General features: G+C 37.8%; 1 protein-coding gene across 1 annotated transcript in view; it reads left to right on the top strand.

The window, feature by feature from the left end:
- The first annotated feature begins 4,598 nt into the window (after positions 1-4,598).
- Positions 4,599-25,426, top strand: part of LOC129546529 (deacylase AADAC-like) — a 31,358-nt gene continuing 10,530 nt past the window's right edge. Inside the window, exons 1-4 of the mRNA XM_055411566.2 lie at positions 4,599-4,918; positions 16,113-16,335; positions 21,183-21,252; positions 22,577-22,748. Of these exons, the coding sequence (XP_055267541.1) occupies positions 4,781-4,918; positions 16,113-16,335; positions 21,183-21,252; positions 22,577-22,748 (603 nt within the window). The 5' untranslated portion in view covers positions 4,599-4,780. The remainder of the gene's footprint in view (positions 4,919-16,112; positions 16,336-21,182; positions 21,253-22,576; positions 22,749-25,426) is intronic.

Here is a 25,426-nt window from a genome sequence, read left to right as displayed (position 1 = left end):
GTTCAGTTCAGTTCAGTTCAGCCGCTCAGTCGTGTCCGACTGTCTGCGACCCCATGAATCACAGCACGCCAGGCCTCCCTGTCCATCACCAACTCCCGGAGTTCACTCAAACTCATGGCCATCGAGGCGGTGATGCCATCCAGCCATCTCATTCTCTGTTGTCCCCGTCTCCTCCCACCCCCAATCCCTCCCAGCATCAGACTCTTTTCCAGGGAGTCAACACTTCCCATGAGGTGGCCAAAGTATTGGAGCTTCAGCTTTAGCATCAGTCCTTCCAATGAACACCCAGGATTGATCTCCTCTAGAATGGACTGGTTGGATCTCCTTGCAGTCCAAGCGACTCTCAAGAGTCTCCTCCAGCACCACAGTTCAAAAGCATCAATTCTTCGGCGATCAGCTTTCTTCACAGTCCAACTCTCACATCCATACGTGGCCATGGGAAAAACCATAGCCTTGACTAGACGGACCTTTGTTGGCAAAGTAATGTCTCTGCTTTTTAATATATTATCAAGGTTGGTCGTAACTTTCCTTCCAAGGTGTAAGCATCTTTTAATTTCCTGGCTGCATCAACTCTGATGCTGGGAAGGATTGGGGGCGGGAGGAGAAGGGGACGACAGAGAATGAGATGGCTGGATGGCATCACCGACTCGATGGACATGAGTCTGAGTGAACTCTGGGAGTTGGTGATGGACAGGGAGGCCTGGCGTGCTGTGATTCATGGGGTCACAAAGAGTCGGACACGACTGAGCGACTGAAATGAACTGAACTGAACTGATCTGAACTGAACTGATGATACTACATTTATTGAGGGCTACTTGTGTGTCAATAACCTATGCTAAGCTCTCCTTTTATTGATATATAATATTTTTTATTTTATAGTTAATTTACAATATTGTGCTAGTTTCAGGTGTACAGTAGAGTGATTCTGTTTTATATTCAGATTTTATTTTCAGATTCTTTTCCATTATACATTTTACATGATATTGAATATAGTTCTCATGATGTATAGTAAAGCCTTGTTGTTTATTATGTACATATAGTGGTGTGTATCTGTTAACCTTACTCCTAATTTATGCCCCCCTATACCCTTTGGTAATCATATATTTTGTGAATCTGTTTCTGTTTTGTAAATAAATTCATTTGTATTATTTTTTATATTCCACATGTAAGTGATTTATTTATCTTTCTCTGTCTGACTTTACTCAGCATGTTAATCTCTTGGACCGTCCATGTTGCTACAAATGGCAATATTTCATTCTTTTTTATGAATAATATTCCACTGTATGTATGTGTGTTATACCACATCTTCTTTATCTATTCATCTATTGATGGTCATTTAGGTTGCTTCTATGTCTTAGCTATTATAAACAGTGTGGCTATGAATGCTGGGGTACATATGTCTTTTTGAATTGGAGTTTTTTTTCTTTTCTAGATATTCCCAGGAGTGGGATTGCTGAATCATATGGTATCTCTATTTTTAGTTTTTCAAGGAACCTCCATGGGGCTCAGTGCTAAAGAATCTGCCTGCCAATGCCTGGGTAAGGAAGATACTCTGGAGAAGGTAATGGCAACCCACTCCAGTATTCTTGCCTGAGAAATCCAATGGGCAGAGAAGCCTGCAGTTCATGGGGTTGCAAAAGAATCAGCTACTACTTAACCATTAAAACAACAACAAAGGAACTTCCATACTGTTTTCCATAGTGGTTGCACCAATTTACATTCCCACCCAAACAGTGCAGAAGGGTTCCTTTTTCTCCACACACTTTGTAGCATTTATTATCTGTAGACTTTTTGATGATGTATGCTAAGCTTTCTAAGTTCATTACCTAATTTAACCCAACAATAACCATGAAAGAAAAGTATTAGCACAGCTATACTTTTGATGAAGTAATTAGGTCAAGAATCTTTATTATGGTCATATAGCTAGTAATTATGTAAATCTCAGTTAACTCATCAGTAAAATGCTCAAAATAAAATTTTAACGCAAGAGTTTTGTTTCAGACACCAAACACATTCATTAGTGGGATAACATGTAATGGAGGTTTTATTTGGTTCTCTAGGTCTTGGGTCCTGATTTTCCTTAGAACTTAAGTTCCTTATTTTCCTAACACAATTGGGCAGATCACAAGGTGACACTGGTAAGGAGCTCATCTTTCTGGAATGATTCTTTCTGGTTGCTGATGTTAATATTCTTTCATCATATTGCTTCTGAATTTATCTGCACAGATTTACATTAAAAAACTCATTTCCAAATTTGTAATATTATATAAAAAATAGACCTTACAGATGAATAATTAAATTTTCATATCTCTTTTCACTGAACAAGGTATAGGATTAAACTTATAGCTAACTATGAATTTCTGTTAATCATGGAATATTACAGATGTTTTATTTTGATTTTTTAAATTAAATTTTGTTCACAATATACTCAAGTCAAAAAGAAGTTTTTGTTTTGCTTAAAATATTATATTAATTATAATGTAATACTTAAAGTATCATATTAATATTAGCTTCAGTTGTACAACATTGTGATTCAATATTTGTATACAGTGGTGATCACTGATGATCATTGTGAAATGATCATCACAATAGTTTCAGTTTTGGTCTGTAACCTTGCAAAGTTAATGCAATGTTATTGACAGTATTTTCCATGCTGTACATTGCATTCCATGACTTATTTATTTTATAACTGCAAGGGAAACAAAAGCAAAAATAGATAAATGGGACTGCATCAAACTAAAATTTCTGTATATTGAAGGAAACCATTGAATGCAAGAGGATAGAAATAAAATATTTGATAAGGGATTAATATATAAAGTATATTGAGAACCCACACAACTCAATAACAACAACAACAACAAAAAAAAAAAACACACAAACAATCTGATTTTAAAATGGGCAAAGAATCTGAATAGACCCTTATAAGCTTTTTATATTTAAGAAATTTTAAATTTGTTTCTTCCAAAATTATGTTCTATTTTTTTTTTTATAATAGGATCTTCTAGAAAAACACTTAGAAACAAATTAAGGTACACTCATACTACTTTATGTGATTAGGAAACAAAAGGTTGCCCAAGCTTGAGGATGTCTTTTTTTCTTGTTGTCCAAACTTCATTTGATAAATTTAGGGAAGACTTTCAAAATTTTATTTATGCAATAACATGTTCTTAAAAACATTTTACTCCTTGGAAGGAGTTATGACCAACCTAGATAGCACATTAAAAAGCAAAGACATCACTTTGCCAACAAAGGTCCCTCTAGTCAAGGCTATGGTTTATACAGTGGTCATGTATGGATGTGAGAATTGGACTATAAACAAAGCTGAGTGCCAAAGAATTGATGCTTTTGAACTGTGGTGTTGGAGAAGACTCTTGAGAGTCCCTTGGACTGCAAGGAGATCCAACCAGTCCATCCTAAAGGAGATCAGTCCTGGGTGTTCATTGGAAGGACTGATGTTGAAGCTGAAACTCCAATACACTGGGCACCTGATGCAAAGAGCTGACTCATTTGAAAAGACCCTGATGCTGGGAAAGATTGAAGGCAGGAGGAGAAAGGGAGATAACAGGATGAGATTGTTGGATGGCATCACTGACTCAATGGACATAAGCTTGAGCAAGCTCTGGGAGATGGTGAAGGACAGGGAAGCCTGGCCTGCTGCAGTCCATGGGGTGGCAAAGAGATGGACACGACTGAGTGACTGAACAACAACAACGATGTTCAGATTTGTTTTAGTACATTGCCTGGGGTACAGAGTAAATTCTCAAAAACTGTTAGCTATCTCCATGATTTTATAACCAAGGTAAAAAAGCAAAGCCAGAACACAGACCTTTGTAAGAAGAACCTTCTCTGTGTTCTAATTTTGCTTGCTCAGTCATGTCTGACTCCTTGCAACCCCATGGACTATAGCCTTCCAGGCTCTTCTATCCATGGAATTTTCCAAGCTAGAATACTGGAGTGGGTAGCTGTTCCCCTCTCCACGGGATCTTCCCAACCCGGGGATTGAACCCAGGTCTCTCACATTGCAGACTGATTCTTTACTGTCTGAACCACTAGCGAAGCCCCTATTTTTGCTAAAAGATCTCAAATCCAGTGGATTCCATGCTGAATGGATAAATGTAAACACAAAACTGCAAAATTTGCATGAAGATTTAAAGTGCTGAAAATATTTTTCCTGTTTCCTTTCCTTTTTTAAAAAATCTGAATTATGCCCTATACTGAAGTTGTTTGAATATAAGTTTTTATGTTGCATCGGAAAAATTTGTATAACTTTAACCTATTTAGCATTTTTCAATAATAATTTTATTTGTAGCAAGACAGTAAAAGTAATGTAAGATACAAGTGACCATATCTATCAGACTTTGTAAAAGCTCTCAATAGTTTAAACATATTTTTTCTCCCTGACTCTGAGACTTGTTATATGAAGCATACACTGGGTTTCTTGTATTTCCTGTGGCCTTTTCTCTAATGGTTAAAGTACTCTGCAACCAGTAATTGAGCAACAAATGTTTGTTTACTGACTGCCTAGCAACATTATAAGGCTGTTGTACTTGACAGAACCTACAGATAATATGAGTATGCGTTTCAGAGTTCTTTGTACTTTTTCTGAGTTAATTATTTCCCAGCAGCTTGCAGAATGACAATCAGACCAATGGAATTTGTGTCTAAGAAGTTAGATAACACTTTTTGATAAATCTAAAAACTGTTGTGAAATTTCAACACTCAAATATTTCAGAAGTGTGCTTGCTTTGCTGCCAAGTAGAACGTGCAGTTGGAAAACATTATGGGAAGAAAGACTATTTTGTTTCTGATTGTGGGGGTCCTTGGGGCATATTATGGTTACACACCTCTCCCGGATAATATTGAGGAGCCTTGGAAATTAATGTGGGTAACAACGTGTTTGAAAACTATGACACATTTGGTAAGTATAAACTTTTATTGACTCAATGTTTAGAAGTTTAATCAGGAGAAAATAATTATCTTTATTATTTTTTAAATAATCTCTGCTGTTTTGGAAATTTTACTCAAGGTTTGCTTGCTGGTTTTAAAACCTTTTTAATATTTTATCTATTGCTTAATGCAGAGCCCAGACAAAATGAATATGGAGGGAGTAGTCAAGGAGTTTCAATTTTAAATACTAGAAGACAAAATAGACTGGCTAAGAAAGACAGATAGTCTTACTGTGAGTTTCATGGCATGAGTGCTGCCAGAATGAAGCTTTTTGAACTTCAGAATTGGTAGAATTGAGCAACACTGTTGATTAGTTACAGAATTCGATACAGTAACCTTGTATTCAGATATGCAAATCTTTTCTTACTGCAATACCTGTGAACAAGTCAGCTGGTAAAAACCCAAGGGAAACAAGGAACAAGGTTTCCAGTTGAAGGGTTTAGTTGCTGACTGAAAGGATCCCGCATGGCTGGCTCACTACCTCCTGTTCATGGGTGGTCCTCAAAGACTTGTGGTTCTTTTCTAATGAGTCTAAATACTTGGAAATAAAGCCATATAGTTCGCTCCTTTAACTTTGTAGTGAATTGCTCCCCGCAGTAAAAACAAAACAAAAACAATTCATAGACAGTCTGGGTATTAAACCTTTGGCTCAACATCTCTTGCATATATTTTTTTTAGTTGTTTCAGCACTTTTCTGGAGCTTAACGTAGCTCTGAGTAAGTGTGATGCTTGTCTTCTTATTATTTTCTTATTAGCAATTTGACCATTTTTAGTAATTTTATAGTACATGTTATTGGGTTTTGGTCCGTTTTGGTGGAACATAGCTTCAAGTCATTTTTTAAAGTTATTCTTGATTGATTTTGATTGATCGTTTTGATTTCTTTTATTATTTGGATTAATTATGTGTGTGTGTGTGTGTGTATACATGTTTGTCTTTGGAAAATATGTCATTTTCTCTATAGCACTTAATCTTTTGTAATTTTCTTTTGTTTGTTTTTCTCATTTCTATCCTATATAACAGTTTGCTTGAGTTTCTTTTAACTCATTGTTTATTTCTGAAATTATTTTGTCTTTTTTTCTTATTCCTTTTCTGATTTGTACCAGTACCATTTTTCAATTACCTCTTCCTTTCAATTAGAGATCACCTCCAAATATCCTCCTATATGTTCCTTAAAGGTTTGTACTTCTGCTTTGTGATCTTTATTCTTTGTTCTGAAGCACTGTGTAATTTATTACATCTACCTTGTACCAATTATTTTTAAATTTGTTTTTCTCATATGTTGGAGGCTATTACTTTTCTTATAATACATAGTACCTTGCATGAGTTTTTGTTTTTTCATGAATGTTATGCATATACCTTTTGTATTATTTCTACTTGGATGAGATAGCTTTTCCTTAACAAACTTAAAAATGTACTGGAGAATGGTGGAAGGGTCAAGACTTTTTTTCTTAAAGTATTTTTGCTTAAGAGCTCCTATCACTATGTATATATATAAATTTCTAAATTTCTAATAAAAGACAGTGGATATTTACCCCAAGAATTAAAGAGATTCACCATGATCAAAGACTGAATCATAATGAGGCTTGATTATTGGGACAAGGTGCTATACTAAAAAATTGCCCAGAAGTAATTGTTATCTTTTAAATTATTTATCTGTTTTTTTTCCTTTCATTACAGAAGGGAAAAAATGTAGATTTACCATAAAACTCCCACTCTTTTATTTTTTTCTTAAGGAAAATATTTAATTTGCTAGGTACATCAGATTACCATATAATACAGTATCTTATCAAAAGGTCTAAAAATCCAAACACTCACTTCATTTCATGTTAAAGAAGTAACCAGGATTTTTTTTTCTATCATTTTCCTCATCCCAAAAAGAAAAAACGAAACTTTTGCTTGAATTTAATGACACCTAATACTACTTTGTTCTTTACCAATCAATTTCAGTTTCAGTTCAGTTGCTCAGTCGTGTCCGACTCTTTGGGACCCCATGAATCACAGCACACCAGGCCTCCCTGTCCATCACCAACTCCCGGAGTTCACCCAAACTCATGTCCATCGAGTCAGTGATGCCATCTAGCCATCTCATTCTCTGTTGTCCCCTTCTCTTCCCGCCCACAATTCCTCCCAGCATCTCAATCCCTCCCAGTGAGTCAACTCGTCGCATGAGGTGGCCAAAGTATTGGAGTTTCAGCTTTAGCATCAGTCCTTCCAATGAACACCCAGGCTCGATCTCCTTTAGAATGGACTGGTTGGATCTCCTTGCAGTCCAGGGACTCTCAAGAGTCTTCTCCAGCACCACAGTTCAAAAGCATCAATTCTTCAGCACTCAGCTTTCTTCACAGTCCAACTCTCACATCCATACATGACCATGGGAAAAGCCATAGCCTTGACTAGACGGACCTTTGTTGGCAAAGTAATGTCTCTGCTTTTTAATATGCTATCTAGGTTGGTCATAACTTTCCTTCCAAGGAGTAAGCGTCTTTTAATTTCCTGGCTGCAATCAGCATCTGCAGTGATTTTGGAGCCCAAAAAAATAAAGTCTGACACTGTTTCCACTGTTCCCCCATCTATTTCCCATGAAGTGATGGGACCAGATGCCATGATTTTTGTTTTCTGAATGTTGAGCTGCAAGCCAACCTTTTTACCCTCCTCTTTCATTTTCTTCAAGAGGCTTTTGAGTTCCTCTTCACTTTCTGCCATAAGGGCAGTGTCATCTGCATATCTGAGGTTATTGATATTTCTCCCGGCAATCTTGATTCCAGCTTGTGCTTCTTCCAGCCCAGCGTTCCTCATGATGTACTCTGCATAGATGTTAAATAAGCAAGGTGACAATATACAGCCTTGACGTACTCCTTTTCCTATTTGGAACCAGTCTGTTGTTCAATGTCCAATTCTAACTGTTGCTTCCTGACCTGCATACAGGTTTCTCAAGAGGCAGGTCAGGTGGTCTGGTACTTCCATCTCTTTCAGAATATTCCACAGTTTATTGTGATCCACACAGTCAAAGGCTTTGGCATAGTCAATGAAGCAGAAATAGATGTTTTTCTGGAACTCTCTTGCTTTCTCCATGATCCAGCGGATGTTGGCAATTTGATCTCTGGTGCCTCTGCCTTTTCTAAAACCTGCTTGAACATCTGGAAGTTCATGGTTCACCTTTTGCTGAAGACTGGCTTGGAGAATTTTGAGCATGACTTACTAGCGTGTGAGATGAGTGCAATTGTGCGGTAGTTTGAGCATTCTTTGGCATTCCCTTTCTTTGGGATTGAAATGAAGACTGACCGTTTCCAGTCCTGTGGTCACTGCTGAGTTTTCCAAATTTGCTGGCATATTGAGTGCAGCACTTTCACAGCATCATCTTTCAGGATTTGAAATAGCTCCACTGGAATTCCATCACCTCCACTAGCTTTGTTCATAGTGATGCTTTCTAAGGCCCACTTGACTTCACATTCCAAATGTTACACTTCCTAGTAAACTCTCAAAAGTTGTGAAAATACAAAGTCACCTATAATTTTTTTTATACTTAGTACTCTCTTACACAACACATGACAACTACTTTGTTGTTCAGTCTCTTAAGTTGTGTCTGACTCTTTGCAAACCCATTGGCTGCAGCAGGCCAGACTCCTCTGTCCTCCACTATCTCCCAGAGTTTGCTCAAATTCATGTCCATTAAGTCGGTGATGCTATGTAACCATCTCATCCTTGGCTGTCCCTTTCTCATTTTGCCTTCAGTCTTTCCCAGCATCGGGGTCTTTTCCAGTGAGTTGGCTCTTCGAATCAAGTGGCCAAAGTATTGTAGCTTCACCTTTCAGCATCAGTCATTCTAATGAATATTCAAGGTTGATTTCCTATTTTTGTATAAATACTCGTCTTTAGCTTGTATAACATATACCACTCTATCATTTAAAAATATTTATTTGAAACTAAATAATCTTATTGTTTGCAGATAAAATACTTGAGTCTAGTGATTTATGTTTTGAAAGAGGCCTTGTATTTTCTGTACTTTGATTAAAATCCAGAGGGCCAGCTAAATTAACATAAATTATTTTTTTGGGAAAAATGTGGATACTTTATGTCATAGGTCATATGAGTCTTAAATTTGTTAATGTTAAGTAAATAAATGCTTGTGACCTGACTATCACCTTTCTATATTAGCATTTAAAATAATTAAAAATTGTTTCCAGGTTTAACACTGAAAAGTAAAGGGGATAGAAAATGGTCCACTGGAAGTAAGAGTCTCTACCCCTTGTATATAGCAAGGAGGAGCAGGTAGGGGATACCATAGTGTTGGGGGCAAGGTCAGTGTGTGTGGAGCTGTGTGTTGAAGGGGTGACCAGAATGTGGAGAAGACCTAGAATATCCTTATAGCTATAGAATAGTTGATCTTCTAAGCTTGTTGTGCACTGACTAAGCATTAGCACTTCTCTTTCATCTGCATGAAGTTCTCCTCCTCTGGCTGCAGTTCTAACATTAAGGCAGTGCTTTTTGTGAGTCTGTCTTCTGACATCTCTTTAGGATAGTTGCTGGGCACCAGTAAGGAGGGATATTTGAGTTCTACTTGAACCAAGTGTAGCGTGAGTAGGCGGGGAAATACAGGAGGCCATGGGAACCACCACCATTCTTAGGGTCTCTCAGAGTTAGGTTCCTGCCCAGTCCTCTGCCCAGTTTCTCACACCCATGAAAATTCTGTGAATACTAAGGGATCCTTGAACACTGTATCCACTGTCATGCTGTCTCTTCAATGGTCATTTCCTAATGGTGGCCACTATGGATACCATATTGTCTGGTCAGGAGTGACACCTGGCTCAAGGGATCAGACCTGGACTTGAGTCCCATATATAGCACTTATTGTATGACTAGTCATAAATATGTCTCTTAACCTCTCCAACCTCAACACACTCAATTGAAAAATCTGGGAATATATTACTGTTTACCAGGCTTTTGTAAGAACGGAATTGGTACACAAATGGAAAGCGTACTACCTGGCAAAGATTAAAAACAACTATAAGTATAGTTATTTATATATATCTCCTTTCTTCTGATGTTAACAATGCAACTTCTTTTTTATATATAATTTTGTTTATTTTTTGCTGTGCTGAGTGTTCATTGATGCATGGGCTTTTCTCTACTTGCATCAGATGGGAGCTACTCTTTAGTTGCAGTATGTGGGCTTCCAATTGCAATGGCCTCTTGTTGTGCAACCAGGCTGTAGGGTGCTTGGACTTCAGTAGTTGTGGCTCCTGGACTCTAGAGCACAGGCTCAGTAGTTGTGGTGCATGGGTTTAATTGCTCTACAGCATGTGGGATCTTCCCTGAACCCCCTGTCTCCTGCATTGGCAGGTGGATTCTTTACCACTGAACCACCTGGGAAGCCACGAGTGTAACTTCTTGAAAGGATAACATTTTCTCCTAATTCTGTAAGGGGTCATGATAACTTACTGCACCCTTCATATATGCTTACTTGGACTATGTATCTTTGGTAAGCTTTATGTAGAACATCAGTATGTCATTTTGATGTATGATCCTTTGCTCAAAAATGTATATAACTGTGTCTTTGACTTCTAGTCAGCAGAACAGTTCTCAGACCTTTCTGAGATTCTGTCTCCTGGGTTATAATCCTCAATTTGGATTGAATAAAAAACCTCTTTTTTCTTCTTAACTGATGGCTAATGGAGTTTTCATTGACATAAATAGAGATATGAATATTGAGACACAACTGAATGTAGATTTGGACATGGATTAGATATGGGTATAAATGCCTAACAATATAAATATAGGTAGCACATTATATGACTTCCCTGGTGGCTCAGTGGTAAAGAATTTGCCTGCAATGCAGGTGACCCAGTTTCGATCCCTGGGTTGGGTGGATCCCCTGGAGGAGGATATGGCAACCCACTCCAGGATTCTTGCCTGGAAAATCCCCATGGACAGAGGAGCCTGGTGGGCTATTGTCCATCAGGGTCGCAAAGAGTCAGACATGACTAAATGACTAAGCAGCAGCAGCACATTATATATAAGTGAATATATATTAAAAGCTGTTAGTATCTTTTTATCTGTCTACCTACATATATATCATCAATCTATTTATTGATTACATGCCAAATTTAACCATTTCTTTTGACTATAGCTAATGTCTTAACTTCAGGAATATCTAGTTAAAACTCCTGAGTACAATGTATGTACAAATCATAATACTATTTATTTTGGATCAAATTTATCAGAGACATCAGACTAAATAATAAAGAATAATAACTGGAAATGACCTTTCAATACATTAATTAGAAAATTATAATAGAGTATGGTCAGCTTAACTCCCAGGTTATGTTTCACAATTCTCACTGTTTAAAATTAAATTACTGTTTTAAGTACAGACAGTTCCTGATTCATGATGGTTTGACTTATGATTTTTTGACTTTATGATGGTGCAAAAGTTATACACATTCAGTAGAAACTGTACTTCACATTTTGCTTTTGATCTTTTTCCAGGCAAGAGATATGTGGGCGATTCCCTGTCATGATGCTGTACAGCAGTAGGGAGCTGCAGCTGCCAGTCAACCCCTTGATCACACGTGTAAACAACCTACATACTTACACCACTCTCTACTCCTCCAACCATTGTGTCCTTCACTCTCAGGACAGTATTCAGTAAATTACACAATTTCAGTATTTTATTGTAAAATAAATTCTGCATTAGATGATTATGCCTCACTGTGAAAGTGAAGTTGCTCAGTCATGTCTGACTCTTTGCGACCCCATGTACTGTAGCCTACCAGGCTCTTCTGTCCATGGAATTTTTCAGGCAAGAATACTAGAGTGGGTTGCCATTTCCTTCTCCAGGAGATCTTCCCGACTGAGGGATTGAACCCGGGTGTCCCGCATTGTAGGCAGACGCTATACCATCTGAGCCACCAGGGAAGTCCTGCCCCACTGTAGGCTAAGCAAATGTTTGGTAGGTTGTGTGTGTTTAGTTGCTCAGTCATGTCTGACTCTTTTTTGTGACCTCATGGACTGTAACCCGCCAAGTTCTTCTTTCTATGGGATTTCCCAGGCAAGAATACTGGAGGGGATTGCCATTTCCTCCTCCAGGGGATATTCCTGATCCAGGGATTGAACCCCTGTTTCCTGCATTTGCAGGAGGATTCTTTACCACTGAGCCACCTGGGAAGCCTGTTTGGTAGGTTACATATATTTAAATGCATTTTTGACTTACAACATTTTCAGTTTGCAATGAATTTACGAGGACATAACCTCATTGGAAATTGAGGAAGATCTAGCATTTCTATGATCATTATACTTAATGATATATATGTATATATCATATATGAATATCATTTATTTTGTTGTTAGCTAGTTAGAACACATTAAGCTGCTTGATGATATGTTTATAAAGGAAAAATAGACACTGTGTTCTGAAAGTAGCTCCCCATACTACAGTGTCAACAGAGCTTCCCACTGTAATTTCAACCATATAGACCAAGCAAGTTAGCTTCCAGATAAAATGGTTTTCATGAACACCTTTGAAATTTCTTTTCTTTAGGCCTTTGGTCAAATTGTTTTGCCTGTCTGATTAAATCTAAAAATTTTAAGCAACCATAATTTTTCACGTTCAACAGGTTGAAATCAAACAGTGCACCCATCAGAAACTTTCTTCTTATTTTTCAGAACTAATCTGTCTTCTCTTTCTACCTGAGCAGCCATTCAAGGTCTTTGTTTGATCTGCCTTTTATTAGAGTTCGTTTATGTGAATGTCTATTTTTAGCAATAGTCTGTAAAGGTTGGAAATTATATCACAGGCATCTTGCATTAATTATACCTCTAACACTGTGCTTCTTTTTTTTCCCTTTGTTTTTGACCCTGCCACACAGTTTATACTTTTGGTACAAAAGTAATTGTAATTTTGTAGTGTGAATTTTAAATCATTATAACTAGGCTCAAACACATCTTCATTAATCAAAATAAGAACCATTACAATCAACACATTTTGCCAACAAGGAATAAGTTTCTTTTTTCCTGTAGTGTTAAAATCTATGTTTCATGATTCAGAGAACACTTGGAAAGAATTTTTCTGCATCCTGCTGGTTGTGGAAGTGTTTTCTCTGCAAAAAGTTGCCAAGATGCTTGAAGAAGTGGTAGTCAGTTAGTGAGAGGTCAGGTGAAAATGCCAGTTGAAGCAAAACTCTATAACCAATTCGTTCAATTTTTGAAGTGTTGCTTGTGTGACCTGCAGTCAGGCGTTGGTGTGGAGGAGAAAGGGGCTCTTTCTGTTGACCAGTATTGGCTGCCAGCGTTGCAGTTTTTGGTGCATCTCAATCAATTTGCTGAGCATACTTCTCAGATGTAAAGATTTAGAAAGCTGTAGTGGACCAGATGGGCAACAGGGCACCAAACAGTGACCCAGTAACCATGACCATTTTTTGGTGCAAGTTTGGCTTGGGGAAGTGTTTTGGAATTTCTTTTCAGTCCAAATACTGAGCTGGTCATTGCTGGTTGTCACATAAAATCCACTTTTCATTGTGCATCACAATCCAGTCAAGAAATGGTTCATTGTTGTTACGTAGAATAAAAGATACTTCAAAACCACAATTTTTTTTTTTGTTTGTTTTTTGGTCAGTTCATGAGACATCCTCTTATCAAGATTTCACCTTTGCAATTTGCTTCCAATGCCAAATCATCTCCTTTGCAAAATTTCTTGAACCACCACTCCACTGTATGTTTTTTAGCATTTACTGAGGCAAATGTGTTGTTGATGTTGTGAGTTGTCTTCACTGCCTTATGAACCATTTTGAACTTGAATAAAAAAAATTGCTTCAGTTTGCTTTTTGTCTAGCATCATATCTATAGTCTAAAATAAATATAAAATAAACAGCACATAATAAATCATTAGCAAAAAGAAAGCATAAAGAGAGAAATGTGCATTAAAATGATGTATAATGTAACAATATTTATTTAAGAATATATTCCAGTATCAAGTGGAAAAGTTCAACAGTGTAAAACTACAATTACTTCTGCACTAACGTTATGGTTCCTCAACCAGGTATCAGTTCAGTTCAGTCGCTCAGTCGTATCCAACTCTGCGACCCCATGGACCACAGCATACCAGGCCTCCCTGTCCATCACCAACTCCTGGAGTTTACCCAAACAAATGTCCATTGAGTCGGTGATGCCCTCCAACCATCTCATCCTCTGTTGTCCCCTTCTCCTCCAGCCGTCAATCTTTCCCAGCATCACACCTGTGCAAACTGCAGTGAAAGCTCAGAGTCCTACTACTCACCTCACCAAAACTCTCCCTTAATGAGGACTATTACAGGTGTTACATTCAATAACTATTTTGCCACTACATTTCATGCATTAACATGTAACTTAACATTGGTAACAAGGGCATTATTATCTTTAAGCAGGTCCATTATCTAATTCCAGCATGTGTTTTTTGTTTTTGTTTTTAGTGAAACCACATCCGAATTTTGGACATTTATTGTACACAACCACCAACATTCCATTTTATGCAGTTTGCAGGCCTGGGTTCACAGGGCATGGACTGGGACAGCAAAGCTCTTTTACTTCAGATCTTTGATGATTATCTTCCTCTTGTCCCTTTATGGGCCCATCTCCAGGACGCAGCAAGGAAATCTGGATGTTTCCCTTTAAATACTTACTAGAGAAGACTTAGAGAATGTGACAGCAGACAGCAGGGGTGAGAGGCAGACTGGCTCAGACTACGTGGGTCTGAGGTCTAGGGCAGCTGTAAGAGGAATAGGATGGACACCACAGACGAGTTTCGCTGGCTGGTTTGAGATGCTGGCAGTTGCTACTAAACTAGGGTAAGAACAAAATATTTTCCAAAGGCAAGTGGAAACATTTTTCTAGAGAATCTGGGGTTTCATTCAGACATGCTAGATTTGTGAAATTTTTCACCAGCACTTCTCTCTGAGGAAGGTCTGGAGGCCATGATGGACCAACTTTACCTCCTCTCCAGTCCTCACAGCTGGATACCATGGTGTTGGCTCAAGCTTACAACAGATGGTTCCTTAGGATAGGCAGCTGGTCCAATGAGGTGGTCCCAGCAGCCTCAAGAGCACTCTTGCCTAGACCATCCACGTGCCCAGGCTCTGGGCCAGGCTGACCTCTCTTCAGAAGGATAGCAGCAGATCAGAAGCCATGATTTCTTTCAAATAACTCTCAAGAACAGAAGCCCCCAGTGCCAGGGTGCATGATTCATAGCTTCAAATAGCAAGTAGTTGCATGAGCTTCCTTCCCAAGTATAAAGTGGGCACAGTACGTTCTTCATGAGAATATAAGAGCTGCCCAGCGATCCATTCGCTATTCCCAAGCTCAGGTGGGGAAGATGGGGAAACATGGTGTCATCCCGGTTAGTCAGGAACTTGCACTTTGAGATGAACAGGTTCCCCAAAGTAGACATCTAGGCTCTTGAACCAAAGTCACATTCAGGAACGACTATATAAGAGCACAAGGTTGTCAGCTGTTCTTAAGAAAGGCCCTTCCCCGACTTTGCCCCATCTGGCCCTGGTAGGTAATTCCAGCACATGTCTTAAACATTCTTTTTTTCTGAAAGCTCCCTCTAAACTATATCCTTTGTCAATCATACTTTGTTAGAATAGCTTTGCTAGCTTTACTACTTCATGGTTTACTATATCACCTGCATTTCCTTTTTCTGTTCCTTTGGCCTCTGGTGAGATCTCCTCTTTGTTTGGCCAAATTTTTCTTCCCCTTTCAATATTCATATCAGAGTTCACCAATATTTGAAAACTCCTCCCCAGGTCTTATGTTCAGGCATCTAGTTTACTGACCTCTGCCAGAGTTCTCTGTATATGTCTATGAGACATTGGTTACGTTGTTTTATGACTATTGTATCCACTTCTCTCACTTGACTTTGAGCTTATATAGAGAACTTTGTTTATCTTTGTACTCAAAGTAGAAAGTATAAAATCTGCCAAATTGTAATACTTCAATAATTCTTCATCTTTTTTTTTTTTTTTTTTAATGAGGCCAACTACTGTGGTAAAGATTCTGAACCTATTCAGATTCACCTGTGACAGTGTGAAACAGGAACTTTAGGAACACATGTGCATCCTTCTAGGGTCATTAACAGCATTGGCATTTGATATCTGTAACCTCTATGTGTTTTTCCCCTTCACTCTTATTTTAGGGTCACTTTGCTGAACTGTTGGGAATCGGTCATTTCATAGACATTGCAAGGTTCTTCATGAGCATTCAAGAAGTACCACCCACATCTGATGAAAATGTCACTGTGATGGAGACAACTTTCAACAATGTTCCTGTCCGTATATATTTACCAAAACGGAAGTCAGAGACACTAAGAAGAGGCTTATTTTATATTCATGGTGGTGGTTGGTGTATGGGAAGTGCTGGTATGAGCCTCTCATTGAAAATTTTAGTTTATCACCTAGAATACATTTTATTAAGATGTTGACTTTGACGTATGTTAAACTATATCATAGATAACAGAACTCTTCAGTTGTCTGAATATGCTATTAATAGTTTAAAGGAATTATATTAAATCTCTTTCTGAAAAGGAATAATCAATATCAAAAGCTGTAGCAGATAGCAGGTAAGAGGGAAAAGAATTTTATGAACATATAAATACAGCATTAAACTTGTTAATTGCAGAAATGATGGAACATTGTGATGAAAACCAAAATAAAGTGAGTTGAATAGTAGATGAGAAATGAGGAAATGGAGACAGTGATGCCAGTTTTTCAGTAATCTTAGTTATGAAGGAAATGAGAAGGAAGGCGTTAGATGGAAAAGAAGCACAGAGTTGAAAAAGGGTATTTTATTTTTATTTTATATAGGACACATGTACATGTCCATTTATTTGATGCATTTTTATATATAATACATGTTAATTATATATAATTTTACTTATAAAAACTTTTATGTATGTATAAATATATTTTTATTGTATATATTTTGTATTTATCTATGGAAGGCCTTTGAATGTGCTTATAAGTCACACATGAAGATGTTGAGGAAATGTGTAGAGGGGGAGGATGGGATATTTGTCTGACCTAGAGGAAGTAGGAGGGAATTGGACTCAGTAAAGGGAAGTATTGACAACTTTTTGTAGCAAATGTTAAATAAAAGTTTAAAACTTAGTGCATATTTGACATTTAAGAATAGTCAACACCCAACTTTTCGTACTTCTCCTTTCACTTGATGGAAACTTTGCAACAACGTTGTATCCTGATATATGCCCTTTAGCATTTCATGATTTCTTTCTCTTCCTAATTCTGACAAATTCGATTATATTTTCTTAAATTTTTCTTATATGCAAAAGGGAGAATTTACCCAAGCCCAGTAGCAAACATGTGTGATGCATTCCCATGCCCATACATGGCCAAAGAAATAAAAACCCAGAAAGCACATATTTTTGTCTGCCTTTGAGAAAATATGAATATGTAAATAAGGTCTCAGCTTTCCCTACTTCCCCTTTACTCTTTACCTTCCTCTGGCACTTTTGATGGAGTCTACTTTGCCAACAAAGGTCCGTCTAGTCAAGGCTATGGTTTCTCCATCGGTCATGCATGGATGTGAGAGTTGGACTGTGAAGAAAGCTGATCGCCGAAGAATTGATGATCTTGAACTGTGGTGCTGGAGAAGACTCTTGAGAGTCCCTTGGACTGCAAGGAGATCCAACCAGTCCATTCTGAATGAGATCAGACCTGGGTGTTTAATGGAAGGACTGATGCTAAAGCTGAAGCTCCAATACTTTGGCCACCTCATGCGACGAGTTGACTCACTGGAAAAGACTCTGATGCTGGGAAAGATTGGGGGCGGGAGGAGAAGGGGACGACAGAGAATGAGATTGCTGGAAGGCATCACTGACAGTTCAAAAGCATCAATTCTTTGGCGATCAGTTTTCTTCACAGTCCAACTCTCACATCCATACATGACCACGGGAAAAACCATAGCCTTGACCAGACAGACGGACCTTGGTTGGCAAAGTAATGACTCTGCTTTTTAATATACTATCTAGGTTGGTCATAACTTTCCTTCCAAGGAGTAAGCGTCTTTTAATTTCATGGCTGCAATCAGCATCTGCAGTGATTTTGGAGCCCCCCAAAATAAAGTCTGGCACTGTTTCCCCATTTAATTCCCACGAAGTGATGGGACCAGAGGCCATGATCTTTGTTTTCTGAATGTTCAGCTGCAAGCCAACTTTTTCACTCTCCTCTTTCACTTTCATCAACAGGCTTTTGAGTTCCTCTTCATTTTCTGCCATAAGGGTGGTGTCATCTGCATATCTGAGGTTATTGATACTTCTCCTGGCAATCTTGATTCCAGCTTGTGCTTCTTCCAGCCCAGCATTCCTCATGATGTACTCTGCATAGAAGTTAAATAAGCAGGGTGACAAGATACAGCCTTGACGTACTCCTTTTCCTATTTGGAACTGGTCTGTTGTTCCATGTCCAGTTATACTGTTGCTTCCTGACCTGCGTACAGGTTTCTCAAGAGGCAGGTCAGGTGGACTGGTATTCCCATCTCTTTTAGAATTTTCCACAGTTTATTGTGATCCACACAGTCAAAGGCTTTGGCATAGTCAATGAAGCAGAAATAGATGTTTTTCTGGAACTCTTTTGCTTTTTCCATGATCCAGCGGATATTGGCAATTTGATCTCTGGTTCCTCTGCCTTTTCTAAAACCAGCTTAAACATCTGGAAGTTCATGGTTCACATATTGCTGAAGTCTGGCTTGGAGAATTTTGAGCATGACTTACTAGTGTGTGAAATGAGTGCAATTGTGCGGTAGTTTGAGCATTCTTTGGCATTCCCTTTCTTTGGGATTGGAATGAAAACTGACCTTTTCCAGTCCAGTGGCCACTGCGGAGTTTTCCAAATTTGCTAGTATATTGAGTGCAGCACTTTAACAGCATTTTCTTTCAGTATTTGAAATAGCTCAACTGGAATTCCATCACCTCCACTAGCTTTGTACGTAGTGATGCTTTCTAAGGCCCACTTGACTTTGCATTCCAAAATGTCTGGCTCTAGGTCAGTGATCACACCATTGTGATTATCTTGGTCTTGAAGATCTTTTTTGTACAGTTCTTCTGTGTATTCTTGCCACCTCTTCTTAATATCTTCTGCTTCTGTTAGGTCCATATTATTTCTGTCCTTTATGAAGCTCATCTTTGCATGAAATGTTCCCTTGGAATCTCTAATTTTCTTGAAGAGATCTCTTGTTTTTCCTATTCTGTTGTTTTCCTCTATTTCTTTGCATTGATCGCTGAGGAAGGTTTTCTTATCTCTCCTTGCTATTCTTTGGAACTCTGCATTCAGATGCTTATATCTTTCCTTTTCTCCTTTGCTTTTCACTTCTCTTCTTTTCATGGCTATTTGTAAAGCCTCCTCAGACAGCCATTTTGCTTTTATGCATTTCTTTTCCATGGGGATGGTCTTGGTCCCTGTCTCCTGTACAATATCATGAACCTCCATCTATAGTTCATCAGGCACCTCTATCTATCAGATCTAGACCCTTAAATCTATTTCTCACTTCCACTGTATAATCATAAGGGATTTGACTGAGGTCATATCTGAATGGTCTAGTGGTTTTCCCTACTTTCTTCAATTTAAGTCTGAATTTGGCAATAAGGAGTTCATGATCTGAGCCACAGTCAGCTCCTGGTCTTGTTTTTGCTAACTGTATACAGTTTCTCCATCTTTGGCTGCAAAGAATAAAATCAATCTGATTTTGGTGTTGACCACCTGGTGATGTCCATTTCTAGAGTCTTCTCTTGTGTTGTTGGAAGAAGGTGTTTGCTAAGACCAGTGTGTTATCTTGGCAAAATTCTATTAGCCTTTGCTCTGCTTCATTCCGTGCTCCAAGGCCAAATTTGCCTGTTACTCCAGGTGTTTCTTGACTTCCTACTTTTGCATTCTAGTCCCCTATAATGAAAAGGACATCTTTTTTGGGTGTTAGTTATAAAAGGTCTTGTAGGTCTTCATAGAACCGTTCAACTTTGGCTTCTTCAGCATTACTGGTTGGGGTATAGGCCTGGATTACTGTAATATTGAATGGTTTGCCTTGGAACTGAACAGAAATCATTCTGTCCTTTTTAAGATTGCATCCAAGGACTGCATTTTGGACTCTTTTGTTGACCATGATGGCTACTCCATTTCTTCTAAGGGATTTCTGCCCACAGTAGTAGATATAACGGTCATCTGAGTTAAATTCACCCATTCCAGTCCATTTTAGTTCACTGATTCCTAGAATGTCTATGTTCACTCTTGCCATCTCCTGTTTGACCACTTCCAATTTGCCTTGATTCGTGGACCTAACATTCCAGGTTCCTATGCAATATTGCTCTTTACCACATTGTACCTTGCTTCTATCACCGGTCACATCCACAACTGGGTATTAGTTTTGCTTTGGCTCCATTCATTCATTCTTTCTGGAGTTATTTCTCCACTGATCTCCAGCAGCATACTGCGCACGTACCAACCTGGGGAATTCCTCATTCAGTATCCTATCATTTTGCCTTTTGATACTGTTCACGGAGTTCTCAAGGCAAGTATACTGAAGCGGTTTGCTATTCCCTGTTCCAGTGGACAGCATTCTTTCAGCCCTCTCTACCATGACCCACCCGTCTTGGGTGGCGCCACATGGCATGGCTTAGTTTCATTGAGTTAGACAGGGCTGTGGTCCGTGTGATCAGATCGACTGCTAAATGAAGGGAACAGAGATCAATCTTGAAGAGAATGAAGTTGGTTTAATATATTTAGTGTGAAAATGAGGCATATGTAAAAGGATGACTGAATAGAAGAATTTATGTTCTGTAGCTATGATGATGGAGAAGGCAATGGCAAGCCACTCCAGTACTCTTGCCTAGAAAATCCCATGGATGGAGGAGCCTGGTAGGCTGCAGTCCATGGGGTTGCTAAGGGTCGGACATGACTGAGTGACTTCACTTTCACTTTTCACTTTCACACATTGGAGAAGGAAATGGCAACCCACTCCAGTGTTCTTGCCTAGAGAATTCCAGGGACGGGGGAGCCTGGTGGGCTGCCGTCTATGGGGTCACACAGAGTCGAACACAACTGAAGTGACTTAGCAGCAGCAGCAGCAGCTATGATGAAATTTTAGGAATATTTTCCCCAGATCATTTCGTTGAGGAACAAGGTAAAATAGTAAGCTTTCTGCTTAAGGGAACACCCTTCAATTTATCTGTCAGACTCTGATTTTATTTTCTTTGTTTCAGGTTTCTTTGATATTGACTTTCTATCAAGACGGACAGCTGTTATACTAGATGCTGTTGTCATTTCAACCAAGTAAGAACACTGTGGGATCGTGTGGTTTTTGGCCAGATGCCTTATCCAGTCAGATGCTCACAGCAGTCTTGGACATTCCTTGGTTATGTCAGGAGTGTTCAAATGAAGTTGAGAAGATGGGATTAGGAAAAATGAGTTTGAGCATGACCAGAAAAGAGTCAGATAGAAAAGAGTTTTATAGTTAGACCAAGTAGGGATCAAAAAGAGCAAGTCAAGAAGTTTTTATAATAAAATTTAACTATTGTATCTCATGGACAAAGGACCTCCAATGGACTTTTAGCCTACTCTTAATTAGCAGGGCTTCAGAGTCAGAAAGTGTGGTTCAAAACATGGTGCTAGAGTCAACTGGATGGGTGCCAGTTAAATATCATGTTAGATCCCTTTCCTCATGTGTAAACTGAGAATCACAATATTTTGTATATTATAGGATTTTTTTTGAAGATTAACCAGTAAGATATATTTAAAGAAATTAGTACATGTTTCATGGGCTAATCCTTCATTAAAAGCAGTTAGTCATGAAGTAACATGTGGGAATTCAGACAAAGTCTAGTTTCAAAAAAAGTTCTAAGTTAATGACCAACAGTACAAAAGAAACCCAATGGGAATGAATAGAAAAATGAAGAAACTATGAAAAAAATAGTGACCCCCGAATGCCACCTTGATCATTAAATTAAGTTGGAATAGAATAATTCCTATGATTTTTAATTATTTATTGGTTGCTGCTGCTGCTGCTAAGTCACTTCAGTCGTGTCCGACTCTGTGCAACCCCATAGATGGCAGCCCACCAGGCTCCACCATCCTTGGGATTCTCCAGGCAAGGACACTGGAGTGGGTTGTCATTTCCTTCTCCAGTGTATGAAAGTGAAAAATGAAAGGGAAGTCATTCAGTCGTGTCCGACTCTTCGCTAGCCCATGTACTGCAGCACACCTGGCCCCTCCGTCCATGGAATTTTCCAGGCAAGAATACTGGAGTGGGTGCCCATTGCCTTCTCTATATTGGTTGCTAATAAAGTGTAATGAATACAAAGCAAGTAACATTTTGGGAGAAGTTTAGTTTCAGGAAGTTATCACCAGGGTTTGGTTTTTTTTTTTATATCAGGTTCAAGTTTGTCATTTAAGATTTTACTTATGTAAAAATGGCATTTGTAAAAATCTTCATGTCAAGCACCATCATAAAGATGTTTGTCTTTGAATTCATAATGATCTAAAATATGAGGTTGCTAAAGAAAAATATTACTTTTGATTTTTAGGTTAGAGCATACACATCCATGACATTTTTTATTAACAATAACTGACTTAAAGAACATTGTTATTTTGCCCACAGCTACCGACTAGCACCTGAATATCACTTTCCAAGCCAATTTGAAGATGTCTATAATGCACTAAAGTGGTTCTTAAGACAAGATGTTCTTGACAAGTACAGTATAGATCCTGAAAGAATCGGTATCTCTGGAGAGAGTGCTGGAGGGAATTTAGCTGCAGCCGTGACTCAACAGGTATATTGCTCAGATTTATTTGATTTTTAAAAATAAGCTATACTTAAATACATTTATTTCAAACATTGAAATATCAGTGGTTATGTTATTATTATATTAATCAGTTTAGTTCAGTCGCTCAGTTGTGTCCAACTCTTTGTGACCCAATGAACTGCAGTTTGCCTGGCTTCCCTGTCCATCACCAGCTCCCGGAGCTTACTCAGACTCATATCCTCTGAGTTAGTGATGCCATCCAACCATCTCATCCTCTGTCATTCCCTTCTCCTCCTGCCTTCAATCTTTCCCAGCATCAGAGTCTTTTCCAATGAGTCAATTCTTTGTATCAGGTGACCAAAGTATAGAAGTTTCAGATTCAGCATCAGTCCGTCCAATGAATATTCAAGACTGATTTTCTTTAGGACTAACTGATTTGATCTCCCTGCAGTCCAAGGCACTCTTAAGAGTCTTCTCCAACACCACAGTTCAAAAGGCATCAGTTCTTCGATGCTCAGCTTTCTTTATAATCCAACTCTCACATCCATACATGACTACTGGAAAAGCCATAGCTTTGACTAGATGAACATTTTTTGGTAAAGTAATGTCTCTACTTTTTAATATGCTGTCTAGGTTGTTCATAACTTTTCTTCCAAGGAGCAAGTGTCTTTTAATTTCATGGCTGCAGTCACCATAAAGGTCAATATTAGAGAGCATATATAAACCTAGAGCTTCTATCCCTACCTCCTGCCGAAGTTTTAAAAATAAAATGATAAATCTTCTCTCTGGAAAATTGGCTTAAAAATAATTAATAGGTCAGCAAATTATTATACTGTTTTATTTTATTTATGTGATTATGAAATTAATCAGTGATACTAATCTGTATAACTAGGGAATCAGATGATTCCAGGATTCTTCAATAGAGTGTCTTAAACTTGTATGAAGTGTTAGCAGAATAGTCAAATTGCCTATAGATAAACATGTTAGCCGATTCGTAGATAATATTTACTTGCACATGGAATTATAATTTTCATATATCAATATTAATTATCAATCCCTGGTTGGGGAACTAAGATCCCCCATGCCTGAAGGCAATGAAGCCTGCCCACCACAACCACTGAGCCTATGTGCCACAATGACTGGAGAGAAGCCTGTAAACAAAAGATCCTGCAAGCTGCAGTGAAGACCCTACATAACTAAAAATAAATGTTTTTAAAAGGGAAAAGTGAACTAAGAAGAGGAGAGAATAGATTTCAAGTCTTATAAGCTTAACTTTTTTATTATCTAAGAAGAAATAAATGTTACCATTTGACCTTTGATAAGTTGAAGTTGAGAATACTCATTCCAATTCTTAATATAATCATTTAATGAATAAAAACGGGGCATAACACATAAACTAGTACAGGAAAAAAAAAATTATTCAATAGAAAGTTCAATCAATCTGAAAGAAGTAAAAAATAGAGAAGAAAAGGAGGATGCACAAAATAAGGTGGTGGTCTAAATGATTTGGTTTTTAGGCCAAGATTTTCAGACTAAAAACATAACAAATAAGTAGAAAATTTGAAAATAAATGAAATGAAAAAATATACCCTGAAATAATATCTAAATGAATGTTTAGGTAAGGAAGATGACATTATTACAGAAAAAAAGTTCAAATCACCTAGAAAATATACAGCTCTAAATCTGTTTGGAGTAAATAACCTGGCTGTAAATATGGAGTCACAGAGAGTTGGACACAACTGAGTGACTGAACACATACACCCACAAATATGAAGAAAATATCAACAAAATTATAAGGGAAAACACTGGAGTTCACAATCACAGGAGAAAATTTAAAAATACCTCTTCCAGTGATTAAGAGAACAAGAGACAAAAAATAATTATATAGAGGACTGCAATAATGATCAGTGCATTTAACTCAGTGGACCTGTAAATAACAGGGAACAAGCAAGTACACATGATCATTTAAAAAAATTGACCAAGTACTGCCATAAGGCAAGTCTAAAAAAAAAAAAAAATCGCAGATTTTAAATCGTACAACACTTGAATTCTTACCTCAATGCAGTAATGGAGGATCAATACAAAAAGACAATTAACAAAATATCTTTCGTTGTATGGAAATTTAAAAACATATTAAGACCAATGGGCCACTATTTAAAATAATACATCTTTTATATGTTCTCCAGGATAGTATTTATAGGAAATTGTATTTCCTCAAAAGCATATATTAGCAAAGAAAGAAGGATGAAATAAACATTTTGCTCAAAAAATCAAATTAAAAAATAAAAGGAAAATACTAATAATGACAAGAACAGAAATTAGGATAATCAAAATGAGCTTATGGGAGATGTAAACAAAAAGCAAAAGATGAACTGTTTAAAAGGACTAACACAATTTTTAAATCTCTTGGAAGATAATGAGGAAAAATAAAAGCTAAGTACAACTAATTAACGTCAAAATTGAGAGCAGGACAACACTGCAGACCCTTTGATACGGAAAAGAATTAAGAGTTAAACATGTATATTGTATCCTCGGATTTTTTTTAAGAACTTTGAAATTAAAGTATTATAATATTTAAATTAAATGGACAAATTCCAAGAAAATATAAATTGCAAAGCAGACACAACAGGAAATAAAAATCTGAGCCATTTTATAACCATTTTATTCCAGATAAACAAAACACATGCCTAAGAATAGGAAAAGAG

This window comes from Moschus berezovskii, chromosome 1 (genome assembly GCF_049115385.1).
Source record: "Moschus berezovskii isolate FMDL1 chromosome 1, NW_MosBer_1.0, whole genome shotgun sequence".
NCBI classification, from domain to species: domain Eukaryota; kingdom Metazoa; phylum Chordata; class Mammalia; order Artiodactyla; family Moschidae; genus Moschus; species Moschus berezovskii.
This window is presented reverse-complemented; position numbering and strand designations above follow the sequence as displayed.